The 15,017-nt window shown below is 39.5% G+C and overlaps 1 protein-coding gene across 2 annotated transcripts in view; it reads left to right on the top strand.

The window, feature by feature from the left end:
• CCDC30 (coiled-coil domain containing 30) overlaps positions 1–15,017 on the top strand; it is a 119,596-nt gene that overhangs the window by 7,446 nt on the left and 97,133 nt on the right. The window contains exons 2-4 of one of the 2 annotated variants that reach the window (XM_061122217.1): positions 2,730–2,908; positions 5,647–5,767; positions 12,624–12,811. In XM_061122217.1, coding sequence (XP_060978200.1) covers positions 2,849–2,908; positions 5,647–5,767; positions 12,624–12,811 — 369 coding nt within the window. In that variant the 5' untranslated portion in view covers positions 2,730–2,848. Of the gene's footprint in view, positions 1–2,729; positions 2,909–5,646; positions 5,768–7,114; positions 7,252–12,623; positions 12,812–15,017 lie in introns of those variants that run through there. The other variant, XM_061122218.1, reaches the window with a different exon arrangement.

The following is a 15,017-nucleotide window of genomic DNA, read 5'->3' as shown; positions in this document are numbered from 1 at the left end:
CTATATTGCCAAATGTATTTCTAGTGTCTTAGGTCCTCTAATACTCAGAACTAAAACCACAAGGAACTGAATAGTGCTCAGAGACCTTGTGGGGAGGAGGATATGAATAGGGACCAGATGATGGGAGTAGGGTGAGGAAGAGCACAAGAAGACTTTTAGCTATAAGTCATGGGGAAGATGCATGGGGGCACTAAAATTCAGATCTGGATCCTTTTTTTCTTTAATGCATCAGATGATAATTAACATTTTATATATCATCCACAAGAGCTGTTGATGTGAAAAGAATGAAACTCTGGAAAACTTATCAAGAAAAGATAAAAATAATCAAAACATAGTTTTGCTGTTAAAAAAGCAAAACTGATCATGATTATGTAGACTAACTGCAGTTCAATAACAGTCATGCTTTCCCTATAATCTGGGTCACATTAACTTAGTTAAAAGTCATTAATATATTTGATTATACCAGCAAGTCTTATTCACAGTTGTTGTTCAGTCTCTTAGTCATGTCTGACTTTTACAACCCCATGGACTGCAGCACGCCAGGCTTCCCTGTCCTTCACCATGTCCCGGAGCTTGATTAAACTCATGTCCATTGAGTTGGTGATGCCATCCTATCATCTGTCATCCTCTGTCATCCCCTTCTCTTCCTGCCTTCAATCTTTCCCAGCCTCAGGGTCTTTTCTAACCAGTCAGATCTTCTCATCAGGTGGCCAGAGTATTGGAGCTTCAGCTTCAGCATCAGTCCTTCCAGTGAATATTCAGGATTGATTTCCTTTAGGACTGACTGGTTTGATCTTCTTGTAGTCCAAGGACTCTCGAGTCTTCTCCAACACCACAGTTCAGAAACATCAATTCTTCGACGCTCATTCTTTATGGTCCAACTCTCACATTCATACATGACTACTGGAAAACTATAGCTTTGACTATATGGACTTTTGTTAGCAAAATAGTGTCTCTGCTTTTTAATACGCTGTCTAAGTTTGTCATAGTCTTTCTTCCACGGAGCAAGTGTCTTTTAATTTCATGACTGTAGTCACCATCCACAGTGATTTTGGAGCCCAGGAAAATAAAGTCTGTCACTGTTTCCATTGTTTCTCTATCTATTTGCCATGAAGTGATGGTATCAGATGCCAATATCTTAGTTTTTTGAATGTTGAGTTTTAAGCCAACTTTTCAGTCTCCTCTTTCACCTTCATCAACAGGCTCTTTAGTTCCTCTTCACTTTCTGCCATAAAGGTGGTATCATCTGCATATCTGAGATTATTGATATTTCTCCTGGCAATCTTGATTCTAGCTTGTGCTTTATCCAGCCCAGCATTTCACATGATGTACTCTAATATAAGTTAAATAAGCAGGGTGAGAATATACAGCCTTGATGTACTCCTTTCCCAATTTGGAACCTGTCCATTGTTTCATGTCCAGTTCTAACTGTTGCTTCTTGACCTGCATACAGATTTCTGAGAGGCAGGTAAGGTAGTTTGGTATTCCTATCTGTTTAAGAATTTTCCACAGTTTGTTTTGATCCATACCATCAAAGTTTTTAGCATAGTCAATGAAGCAGGAGTAGATGTTTATCTAGAATTCTCTTGCTTTTTCTATGATTCAGTGGATGTTGGCAATTTGATCTCTGGTTTTTCTGCCTTTTCTAAATCCAGCTTGAACATCTGGAAGTTCTTGGTTCACGTACTGTTGAAGCCTAGCTTGAAGAATTTTGATCATTACTTTGCTATCATGTGAGATGAGTACAATTGTGCCGTAGTTTGAGCATTCTTTGGCACTGCCTTTCTTTGGGTTTAGAATGAAAACTGACTTTTTCCAGTCCCGTAGCCAGCTGAGTTTTCCAAATTTGCTGGCACATTGAATGCAGCACTTTCACAGCATCATTTTTTAGGATTTGAAATACCTCACCTGGAATTCCATCACCTCCACGGGCTTTGTTCATTGTGATGCTTTAGTGATTCTCATAACACTTATATCACTCCATCAATCAGCAAACATTTATCTCTTCCACACCATGTAGTGCAAGCTGTTATGTAGCATGACTACTTTCAAGTTAAAAAAATTAAAGACAGTATCAATGGCAGGCTTAGATCAAGAAGTTTTAGAAGTGAGCTAAATGACTTAGATGTCAACAGAAGTTATAAGACACTTTCTAGGAGCAAAATAGTTCCTTGATGGTACAAAATTAATGGCTTTCTAGCTCCCAGAGGAATCCTTTTATTTCTAAATACTTAAAAGCCAAAAACTACTTTGGGATTTATAACATTGCAAGGGGCCTTGGGGAGATTTTCAGATTATTAAATTACAAACTTCAGAACTGTGCAGGCAGAAAGCTTGTGTTTTTTAACACGTGCATTTCTTATTTTAGAGGATATAATAAACTCTTCAAAGCTTTAATTTTTTGTATTTTAGCTATTTCATGTGTGTGCTCATTATAACGGAGAAGGCAATGGCAACCCACTCCACCACTCTTGCCTGGAAAATCCCATGGCAGAGGAGCCTGGTGGGGTGCCGTCTATGGGGGTCGCACAGAGTCGAACAGGACTGAAGTGAAGCAGCAGCAGCAGCTCAGTATAACTTGATAGCATAACTGTTAATTAATAGGGAAACTAAGCTATACTTTGTAAGGAGTCTAACTCTAGGCATATAAACATAACATTTCTTGTATGCCCAGTTGTATGTTTGTATGTGTTTGTACATACATACATATGCTTATTTCTTTTATCAAGGGAAAATTTCAATTAGAAGATTTAGTTCACCATCCTGAGAAAGAAGGAATTGAACTGCTTGCCTTGACAGAAGAACAACTCTTGTTTTGTCTGGGACTTGTTACAGCAAAGACAGGCTGATGACTGCTTCCAGAAATCTAGAAGAGTTGTCAGCAAAGCACGTGGAAGAAATTAAAGACGTAAGAACTAATATCATAATTTTGAGATAGCCATGGTTTTGGGACATCCCTGGTGGTTCAGTGATTAAGACTCTGTGCTTCCACTGTACGAGGCAAGGGTTTTATCCCTGGTTGGGGAAGTTCTGCGCAATGTGGCCAAAAAGGGGGAAAAAAAAAAAAAAACTGTGGTTTTGTTCATCATCCTTCCATTATGTTAACATATTAAAAGTGATATTTGAATATCACTGTATAATTTGCAAAGCACTCATGTGTACACTTTTTTTTTCCATGAAATATATCAACAATCTGTATTGGTTTCCAATAGAATACATATACAGGACATTGCCCAGAGAGGACTGGTTGAATATCCAAATAGGTCTGCTGAAGGTGACTTTCATTATCTTAGTAAATTCATCCTTATCTCAATAACAAACCCTCTAGCTGACTTTCTGGCTAGTAGACTTAGAAACCTGACTAGCCAGCCTAGAGGGAATGGATCTGCTTCTCAAAGGTGGCCTTGTATTGACCAAACTCACAAAAAAGTTTGTAGAAAAATCAAACCAGCGTTTTAAATAGCAGTAAGAAATATAACTACCAAAGGAACCAGACACATATATCCTGTGGCTGATGCATTTTTCCTCTATAGACACACTACATAGGAAGCCAAATTTTAATCAAATGTTTACTTGCTGAACAAATGAAATGATTCTGAATTTGTAGAGCACCAGCTAAGATAACCATATTTCTACAGTCAGACTATCATACCTGCCCTTGTTTCTGGACCTGTTATATCCTAGAACCTCAGTACCAGGCCAGTAGAGGAGCGTATAATGACACTTCTGACACTTTAATCACTCTTTTTGGTGTGTCCAGTACTGATTAGCCTACATTCTTACATATAAGATACTTTATTTTTTTTACTCCAGATACTTAAATTTCCTTTAATAAAGTTATTTCCAACTTCTCAAAATATAAAGAAAAAACTCCAGTATAAGAACAAAATTGTATTTCTCTTTCTGGAAATAAAAGGTAATAAAAATAAGTAAAACAACTCTTTAATTCTTTGCTGATCCAACCTTTCCTTGCCTTGGAGGAATGGCTATTTACAGTGTATCTTTAAGTATTAAGTTCAACAGCAGTCAAACATCACTGTGATTTGATTAACAAGGGACATTTCATTGCTTCTCTAATGTTGGGCTTTATATCCTGTTTGCTACCTAGGCAGACATCTTCTTTAGTTTTATAAAGTGCCATTTTGCTATTTGGTATTTCTCGAAAACCACACAAAAGAAAGAAAGGGGGAAAAAAAGAAAAAAAAAAACTAAAGCAAATGAGCCACCTCAAGAAAGGTGACTCATTTGACAAAGTCACTTGAGTGTACAACCAGCCTCTTCGGTCTGCCCAGTTAAGCTACTTTCTTTAAATGAGTTAATAAATTCTCTCAGGTCACTTGCAGATCACTCTATTGTGTTCTGACAGCTCAGTTCAGCTAACTTGTTGATTTTTAAAGTTAACTCTTAGAGGGCAGTCTAATTTCCAAACTCTTAAGAGGGCAATTAGCATAGTAGACCATAAAATTTAATGTTAGGCAGATTAGGGTGAAAAATTGCCTTTGGCACTGACTCTCTTTTGTCACCTTGAGCAAGTTACTTCTTTGAGCTTAAAATTTCTCATCTGTAGTTTGGAGCTGATAATAGCTCCTTAAAAAGGATTTGTGAGGTATACACACAATGGGTATCAAACATTTCACATATGTTCTTGGCACCCACCAAGTACTAGAAATAGATAGTACTGTTCCTGCCATTTTAAAGAGAAGGAAACTGAATCATACCAGGAAGTGATAAAGTTGGACTGCAGTTCTGTGTTCCTTCTACTATACCATTCAGCTTTTTGTTCATATTCTGAGCAGTTGTCCCCAGAAGACTTCAACACAATTCAGCAAGATGCAGTTACTTTGGTAGTCTACTTCTAAGCAATTTGGCCTAGCTTGAAGTTTGGTTCCTCCCTTTCTGTCTTGCTTGACAATGCAACTCTCTCAGCCTCTCACAACCTCCTCCCTCACCTATAAAGGAGAAGATAACAGTGTCATAGGACTCTGGTGAAAACTCAGTATTCAATGTCCTTAACAGAGTACCTGGAGCATATAGTTTGCTTTCAACCTATTATTATTAGCCACATAGAAGTGCCTTTTGTGAAGCTGCCCTATTAATCAGGAAATGTTTTTAAAGAATACCCAACAGTTTATTTTAATAAAGCTCCTATCAACATTTCATCATTTTTTAACACCTTAAAAAATAATTTAAGTAATAATTTTAATTTGAATTAATAGTTAATTAAGCAATTATTATGAATGAAAAAAATTTTAGACACCGTAATCATGAGTTTTGCTTAAGAATATAAATAATTATTGTGTAGATATTTCTCTGTTCCTGAGTATCATGACAGTATTTCCTAAGCCATAGATAAGGAGACTTGATTTGAAACCTGAGTTGTTAACGGAAAAAAATCAGAGATTGTGATTTTCCCAGAAATTTGTGGTGATGTGTCATCCTATCTGTGGGGAAATAGCGTCTGATAACATGACAACAGGAAGTTTAGGGAGAGACATTAAATACTGAGGACATTAGATACTGAGTCCATGCTTAAGCAAAGCTGAGTTTTCTTTTATTTCTCATATTATAAACATTAATAGTATGGTGATCTCTTAATGACTCTTTGACTTAATAGTCTGGTAAGAAAATGTATTATTTTCTTCTTAGGTGGAAAACTATGCAAACCATCTCTGTGACTTACCAGAGGAAAAAGAAGCATTTTCTCATAGTTATGAAAGGGAAAACAAACAGCCTAGACATGAGTTTAAAGAGCTCCAACTCAAACCAGGTAATTTTTCCTTTTGTAAAAAATGTAAATTTTTTCTCTAATTCTAATAAGTAGAGTTTGACAATTATAGAAAATTCGGGAAATGTATAAAAACAGAAGGAAGGAAAAAAATTACTACATACCCTTCACCTCAAGAAAAGTATTTGTAATGTTTTAGGCTTATTTTCTGCCTATCTTTTTAAGGTATGTATTCTGAAATATCCTGAAATGTGTGTGAGAGAGTGCAGAATGGTTATTTTCTTTAATGTCAGTTACAACACTTATCGCACTAGGTCATCCTTACCTGTGTCAGCTCTCCTGGGGCAGAGGTCACGTCCCAGTCTCCCTGGTTTCTATGTTCTCAACAACTCCAGCCTTGTAAAGTACCTAGCATGTTAAGGGCTCAGGAAATGTTTATTAAGTACTCCAAAGCTACAAAGGAAGATACAGACAGGACCTCTTTAAAATATTGTATTTTTTTAACTCCATAAATTAGCTTTTATTATAATAGTCAGTATTTATTTAGATTTCAATTCAGTTCAGTCACTGAGTCGTGTCCGATTCTTTGTGACCCCATGGACTGCAGCACGCCATGGGGTCATTTTACACCAGTAAATATTTATATTTACCACACATTTATTATTTTCTTTGCTTAGCATTTTTCTTTCATTTCAGATATCCTATATGGAATCATTTTCCATTTTTTCATTTTAGAACTTTCTTTCACAAGGGTCCGTGATGGACAGTTTTCTGTATTTTAAATCTCAGGTACAGAGTGAATTGAGCTAATCATAAGATGTAATTCATTTGTACTTCACTCTAGTTTCATTTCCCCCCCCCCTTTTTTGTTTTCCATTGGATAACTGAGTTTTCTTCTGCTGCCTCAAAAGCTTGCATTCTAGTTTTGTTCATATTCTGATTGCATTTTAGGAATTTTAAATTTTTCCTGACATTTTTAGTTGTTCTCAGCTGCAAGGTCATTGAGTGCTCTAATCTGCCTTACTGTAAGAAGCAAAAGCTCCTCTGTGTTCTGTTACTAGCATAAATTAATTAGCTCATGAAGGATTGAGAAATAGGGGAGTAATGTCACTACAATGGGAGTTACACGTGGAAGTTCACATACCCTTTTCCCCCGAGTATTAATGATTTGTAGACCCCAGCATATTAATGATTTGGGTTCACCAGCAAGCCATGGAGTTTATACCTAAAACCCATTCATCCCACTTTGCTCTTCTGGGCTGTTTGGCCACATATTTTGCCTTGAGAGTGCTTATTGCAAAGATATTCCTAATCCTTTTCACTTTGCCTTTTTTTTACCCTGCAGACTCAGCTCCTTCTTGATCTCATCTTTACAGCAAACCTGATTTTTAAAAATAAGAGAGTCCTATATTTGCGATGTATCTGTGTATGTGTGCTCAGTCGTAGTCTGACTCTTTGCAATTCCGTAGACTGCAGCTGCCAGGCTCCTCTATCCATGAAATTTTCCAGGCAAGAACACTGAAGTGGTAAGCCATTTCCTACTCTAGAGGATCTTCCTGACCCAGGGGTAGAACCCATGTCTCCTGCATTGGCAGGCAGATTCTTTACCACTAGTGCCACCTGGGAATTCCCTATATTTGCTATGTTGTTCAGTTGTTCCGTCATGTCCAACTCTTTACTACCCCATGGACTGCAGCCCGCCAGACTTCCCTGTCCTTCACTGTCTCCTGGAGTTTGCTCAAACTGAGTCAGTGATGCCATCCAACCATCTCATCCTCTGTCACCCCCTTCTCCTCCTGCTCTCAGTCTTTCCCAGCATCAGGGTCTTTTCCATTGAATTGACTCTTCACATTAAGTGGCTACAGTATTGGAACTTCAGCTTCAGCATCAGTCCTTCCAAGGAACATTCAGGATTGATTTCCTTTAGGATTGACTGGTTTGATCTCCTTGCTGTCCAAAGGACTCTCAAGAGTCTTCTCTGGCACCACAGTTCAAAAAAATCAGTTCTTTGGTGCTCAGCCTTGTTTATGGTCCAACTCTCACATCTGTACATGACTACAGGAAAAACCATAGCTTTGGTTATGCCTTTGTTGACAAAGTGATGTGTCTGCTTTTTAATATACTGTCTAGGTTTATCATAGTTTTTCTTCCAAGGAGCAAGCGTCTTTTAATTTCATGGCTGCGGTCACCATCTGCAGTGATTTTGGAGCCCAGGAAAATAAAGTCTGCCACTGTTTCCATTGTTTCCCCATCAATTTGCTATGAAGCAATGGGACCAGATGCCATGATCTTAGTTTTTTGAATGTTGAGTTTTAAGCCAGCTTTCTCACTCTCCTCTTTCATCTTCATCAAGAAGCTCTTTAGTTCCTCTTCACTTTTGCCATTAGGGTGGTATCATCTGCATATCTGAGATTATTGATATTTCTCCTGACAATCTTGATTCCAGCTTGTGCTTCATCCAGCCAGGCATTTCACATGATGTATTCTGCATATAAGTTAAATAAGCAGGGTGACAGTATACAGCCTGACGTACTCCTTTCCCAATCTGGAACCTGTCCACTCTTCCATGTCCAGTTCTAACTGTTGCTTCTTGACCTGCATACAGGTTTCTCAGAGGCAGGTAAGGTGGTTTGGTATTCCCATCTGTTTAAGAATTTTCCACAGTTTGTTGTGATCCACGCAGTCAGAGACTTTAGCATAGTCATTGAAGCGAAGTAGATGTTTATCTGGAATTCTCTTGCTTTTTCTATGATCCAACGGATGTTGGCAATTTGATCTCTGGTTCCTCTGCCTTTCCTCAATCCGGAGTATACATCTGGAAGTTCTTGGTTCATGTACTGTTGAAGCCTAGCTTGAAGGATTTCGAGCATTACGTTGCTAGCTAGTGAAATGAGTGCACTTGTGCTGTAGTTTGCACATTCTTTGACGTTGCCTTTCTTTGGGATTGGAATGAAAACTGACTTTTTCCATTCCTGTGGCCGCTGCTGAGTTTTCCAAATTTGCTGGCATATTGAGTGCAGCACCCTAACAGCATCATTTTTTAGGATTTGAAATAGCTCATTTGGCATTCTATCACCATCACTAGCTTTGTTCGTAGTAGTGCTTCCTAAGGCCCACTTGACTTCACATTCCAGAATGTCTGGCTCTAGGTGAGTGATCACGCCATCGTGGTTATCTGGGTCATTAAGACCTTTTTGTGTAGTTCTTCTGTGTATTCTTGCCACCTCCTGTTAATATCTTCTCTTTCTGTTAGGTCCATACCATTTCTGTCCTTTGTTGTGCCCATCTTTGCATGAAATGTTCCCTTGGTATCTCTAATTTTCTTGAAGAGGTCTCTAGTCTTTCCCATTCTATTTTCCTCTATTTCTTTATATTGTTTACTTATATTTGCTATAGTATTCCCTTAATTTTTTTAGGAATTTGACATATCTCTTTAATGAACTGATATAATTAGGATTCTCAATGTTTTCTATAGCATTAATTATGCAATGATAAAGGTTTTGAGTGCTCCAAGCCAACATTTTTCCATAAGCGACATTATTTTTAGTGAGCATTTTTGTGAAATACAGATTCCCTTGTTTATTTTAGGAACACATATGTCAATCACATCAGAAATGTGTCTGTAATTAAAGGATGTCTTTTGAAGGTGAAGCAAACATGATTTGATAATGGGTTTTTTGGAGCCCTATACCAAGGTCTTCACTTGGGGTTTCCCATGTAGCTCAGTTGGTAAAGAATCTGCCTGCAATACAGGAGACCTGGGTTCGATCCCTGGCTTGGGAAGATCCCCTGGAGAAGGAAATGGCAACCCACTCCAGTGTTCTTGCCTGGAGAATCCCATAGACAGAGGAGTCTGGCAGGCTATACAGCCCATGGGGTCACAAGAGTTGGACAAGACTTAGTGACTAAGCCACCACCATACTAAGGTCATGGGCTTCCCTGGTGGCTCAGATGGTAAAAAAACTGCCTGCAGTGTGGGAGACCTGGGTTCGATCCCTGGATTAGGAAGATCCCCTGGAAGAGGGCAGGGCAACTCCAGTATTCTTGCCTGGAGGATCCCCATGAACAGAGAAGCCTGGCAGGTGACTAAGCGCAGCACAGCACATACCAAGGTCACAGATTTCATGCTGTGTGGGAGAAAAAGAGAGAAATTACTGGTGACCCCAAGCTCTTTGGCCTGAGCAGTTGGAATACTGGAGATCCTAACTACTCAGATGGGGTAGATGTGGGCGGTCCTATTTATGGAAGACAGTAAAGAGTTTGCTCTTGGACATCTGCATCTGGATGTGAATATTAGACATCTGAGTGGAAAGGTCAAATAGGCAATTTTGTTTATGTCTGGAATGCATTTTGAACTAGAGATGTAAATTTGGGAGTCATCAGGTATAGCAAATACTTAAAGCCTTAGGATGGTAGGAGATACCCTAGGGAGTGAAAAGAGGAAGTTTCAGAGCTGGGCCCTGGTGTGTTCCATTGTTTAGAGGTAAGAAGTCAGCAAAGGAGTCTGAGAAGGAGTGGCATGAAAGGTAAGAGGAAACTAGCAGAGTGTGGTGCCCAGGGTGAGAAATGAGGAAGGTGTTTTCAGAAAAGGAAATGAACAGTTAATAGGCTACGTGGAGTGAGGACAGGAGATTGACCTTTGGATCTGGTCACGTGGAGCTCATTGTGGGGTTCTCCCCCCCCCCCCCCCCCCCCGCTCATTGTGTTTTTGAAGAGAGCTGTTTCTGCGGAGCAGTGGATACAAAAGCCAATGAGTGAATTCAGGAAAGAATGATAGGAGAAGGAGGGGACATGGCTATGGCTGATCCTTTCTTGAAGTTGTGCAGCAAAGAGGAATGAAGAAATGGTGGAGGAGCTGGAGGGCGACATGAGTGTGAAGCAAAATTTTTGTGCTTTTCATTACCTTGTTTTTACTTTTATTTATTTTTTTTAACTTTTCATTTTTTAATTTTTTGGCTATGCTGTGTGCATAGCCAAACAGGATCTCAGTTTCCCACCCAGGGATCGAACCCATGTCCCCTGCATGGAAGCGTGGAGTCCTAACCACTGGACCACTTAGGGAAGTCCCTATGACTGTTGTTTTTAATGGGAGATATTATACCATGTCTCTAAGATGAATAGTTGGGAAGAAAGCTCCATGAGGCAGCAGAGATAAGAGTCGACTGCAGGAGCTTTTTTTTTTTTTTGAGAGGAGAAGGAATGAGATCCAGTGCACAAGGAGAGGGGCTGGCCGAGGGAACAAGGGTAGCTTGTTTAATCTCACAAGAAGGAAGAGTACCAGAGAGCTGGCAGATTTGGTAAGGGGGGCTAGTGGGAGCTCTTTTTGGAGTACTTCTCTCTTCTCAGTGAAATAAGAAGTCAGGTATTCAGCTGAGAGTGAGGATGGGAAGGAGGTATTAGAGATTTGATGAGAGAGGAGGATGAAATAATGGTTTAGGTCTCTAGAAAATGAGAGAGAAAGACAAGCAGGGGAATGCAGGAGGATTGCTGAGCAGCAGTAGGGGCCCACTCAAGGTTGGTTGGTAGTCATGAGTTTGAAATGAAGCCAAGCGCTGTCTGTGCAGTGTTCTCCAGCTACATGCAGCTTCTGGAGTGCACTGGTGAAGTGCTGGGTTTAACAGGTTGAAGTTTTGTCACCAAGTATAATGGAAGGAAAGGAGGCAAGAGAATTGTGAGTGTTTTCAGGGGAGTGATTGTAATGATGGGCTGTAGACTCTAAGCTGGGTAAGAAAGGAAATGAGAATAGGGATGGCATAAGGAACGCTGAAAAGTCTTTATAATAAATGGATGGTAGTTTCCAGTATGGTCAAAAATTGTTGAAATTGAGCTGCTAGTACAAGGAGGTGGGAGGGATGATTGGAGAATAGGATGTTTGAAACTGAGGGTAGGGAGAGGCTATAGAAACTATACAGGCTAATGACAAGGTCTAGGCAATTACTACAGAGTAGGTGACTGAGATGGGATAGAGGACCAGAGTTTTGGAAGTTAGCTGGTAAAGGAACTGAAAGGACAGTCTCCTGGAATATAATCATTTACCTGAATATTAAAATCATCAAGAATTTCGGCAGGATTAGCTGAGTGACTATGGGCAGATTTCTTGGTGTCTGAGCCCTCATCTCTTAAAAGTGATAATATGATTCCTACCTCACTGGATTAAAACAGATAAATTTATCTCAAATGCTTAGTATAATACCTGCCACAGGAGCAAACACTAACTGAAACAACAATACACTTTGAAAGTTATGCAAGGACAAATTTTAAACTTACATTGGTAGTAAGAATATCTAGAATACCAACCTAGACAGCATATTAAAAAGCAGAGACATTACTTTGCCACCAAAGGTCCATCTAGTCAAAGCTATGGTTTTTCCAGGAGTCATGTATGGATGTGAGAGTTGGCCTATAAAGAAAGCTGAGTGCCGAAGAATTGATGCTTTTGAATTGTGGTGTTGGAGAAGACTCTTGAGAGTCCAAGGACTGCAAGGAGATCCAACCAGTCAATCCTAAAGGAAATCAGTCCTGAATATTCATTGGAAGGACTGATGTTGAAGCTGAAACTCTTAATACTTTGGCCACCTGATGCGAAAAACCAATTCACTGGAAAAGACCCTGATGCTGGGAAAGATTGAAGGCAGGAGGAGAAGGGGACGACAGAGGATAAGGTGGTTGGATGGTAACACTGACACAGTGGACATGAGTTTGAGTAGGCTTCGGGAGTTGGTGATGGACAGGGAAGCCTGGCCTGCTGCAGTCCATGGGGTTGCAGACTCAGACACAACTGAGCAACTGAACTGAACTGAAGAATATCTACCGCTTTTGAGAACCTTTTCCCACTACTTTTTAGTTATTTGCCTGCATTTCTTGTAACAGTATTGTTTCTGCTATTTCTTCCTAACAGAAGTGCAAAGGAAGGAAGTTGAAATGTATCAAGAAGCCTTGTCTACAGTGGCTCTGAGCAGCCCCCGTGAACAGATCACACACTTAATCATGGAAAGAAGTACACTCTTGAGAAAACTGGAACTTGGGAACCCCAAGCCAGAACCACAAAGATGTCTGAGCCATAACCTGCAGAAAGGCTTTCCCCAGGTATTCCAAAATTAACTACAGAATTGAATAAGAAGCAGGCCAGTTGAAGAATGCATGTATTTATTTAACCTTTCATACATTAAAATATCAGGAAGCCAATTTTGATAGTGCTTAAGAATATAGACTTTAGGTTTGAATGGACCTGCTCTACCCCTTGTGAGCAGTATGTCCTTGAATAAATTAGTTAATTTTTGTGAGCCTTGATGTCATAATCTGTAAAGTCTGGGAGCAACTCACCTACTCCACAAGATGATCATGAAAATGAAATGAAATTGCTTAACATATGTATAGCTCTAAAATGAAACCCCACATGTTAATTAGCATTTTTACTGTTGAGAACCTATTGTGTGCCAGGCTTTGTGCTAGTAGATGTAGGAATAAAGTCAAATTAAATGTGATCTGGACTTGCAAGGAAAGAAAAATGAAAGAAAGAAATGAAGCTAATGAAGGAAAGAAATAAACTAGTGGTTATAACTCAGTGTGGAAAGTTCTTTAGTAAAATGAGGCACAGAAGGCTAGGAGAACCCGGGGGAGGGCTCAGTCAGGATGGATAGAAAAGGCTTCCAGAAGAAGTGGTATTGAGTAGCATTTTGAAAGCTGAGGAGGTGTAAGCTGGATGAAGAAGAAGGGAAAGGCATTTCTGGCAGAGGAGACAGTGTATAATACATATTGGTTCATGTGAGTCAATGCTGAGAAATGCACCTGGAGATATTTTCAGAAACCACTTCATGGTGAGACTCATATGCTAAACGAGAGAGTTTGGACTCAGCACCCAACAGTGTTCTGGAGCATACTAGAGGCATAAAAATATTTCAAATTGACTAATAACTGACTGCTGTGAGAGATCTGGAGAGTCACTAAATGATTTTAAGAGAAGAGTATCATGCGCTCATGCGTGGCATGATCTGATTTGTGTTTTAGAAAAATCACTCTGGCCATCGTAGAGAGATGGATTGGCAAGGGGCCATATTGGAAGCTGGGGTTTCGGGAGATGTTAAATAATAAATAATTAAAGAATGAGAACCAAAAACAAGACTCAGAGTGTAAATGGAGAAGGGAAGATGAACTAAGGAGTTATGAAGGAGATGGAATCTATAAAACAAATTGGTGTTTTGAAGGTGAAGTCTTAGATGATCTTAAGGCTAAGATCATAGTTTACTTAGATCACTACTAAGTCATAGTTTTACAACTCATGGACAGGAAGAATTAAAACAGATAGTACAAAGGATTTTGTTATTATAAAATGTAATTCATAACATTTCTGTCACATTCCCGTTTATATTTTGTTTAAGCTAATGTTGTCATTTACCTGAGCATAAAGTAATCAGTAGAGTCACTTTTTGGTAGAAATTGACAAGTTGATTCTAAAATGGATAAGGAAGGCAAGGGAACTAGAATAGCCAAAACAACTTTGAAAAAGAAGAACAAATTGGATGATACATTCTTCCCGCTTTCAAGACTTACCACAAAGCTGCAGTAATCAAGAAAGTGTGGTATTGGTGTAAAGGTAGATATATAGATCAATGGAACAAAATAAAGACCTGCATCTGTATGGTAAATTGATTTTCAAAACAGATGGGAAGGTAATTTAATGGGGAAAAGATGCGCTTTTCCACAAATGGTGCTGGAACAATTGGACAGGCATATGCAAAAAACAAACAGAAGAAACTCCCTCAGCTCTACTGAGTTCCCTTCCCCACTGGTAAAGGAGGGAGTCCCTACCCTAAATACTATGAGATAGTCAAACACATGATACCCAGCATTGGACAGAGATGCGGTTGTTAGTTAATCACATAGACTCACAGCCCAGGGGTGGACGCTGCCTGTCAGGCAGGGCCGCAGGGGGTTGTATTCAGGAACAGAGTGAGCTCACAGGACCCACGGGAGACAGACTTTGTGGCAACAGTAGGAGAGGCGCTCCTTTGTTCCCTGGGAGGGTATGACTAGCTTGTTTAAAACATTCCATGAGTTGGTGGCGAAATGACAATTGTTAAATAGCTGAGGACCAGGCAGAGTATAGCTGTTCGGGCTGAGAGGGGAACTAGCTGGGTAGGGAATCTTTCCTGTTAGATGGGGGTATATCTGGCAAAAACAGAGGAATTCATGGTTAGACTTTTGATGCACTGTGAGATACAAGAGTGTGAAGGTAACACATGAAATTTTAGGCTTTATAATACCTTTATCCTACCCGTATACAAAAATTAAC

The sequence above is a fragment of the Dama dama genome, chromosome 20, assembly GCF_033118175.1.
Source record: "Dama dama isolate Ldn47 chromosome 20, ASM3311817v1, whole genome shotgun sequence".
Classification (NCBI taxonomy): Eukaryota; Metazoa; Chordata; class Mammalia; order Artiodactyla; family Cervidae; genus Dama; species Dama dama.
This window is presented reverse-complemented; position numbering and strand designations above follow the sequence as displayed.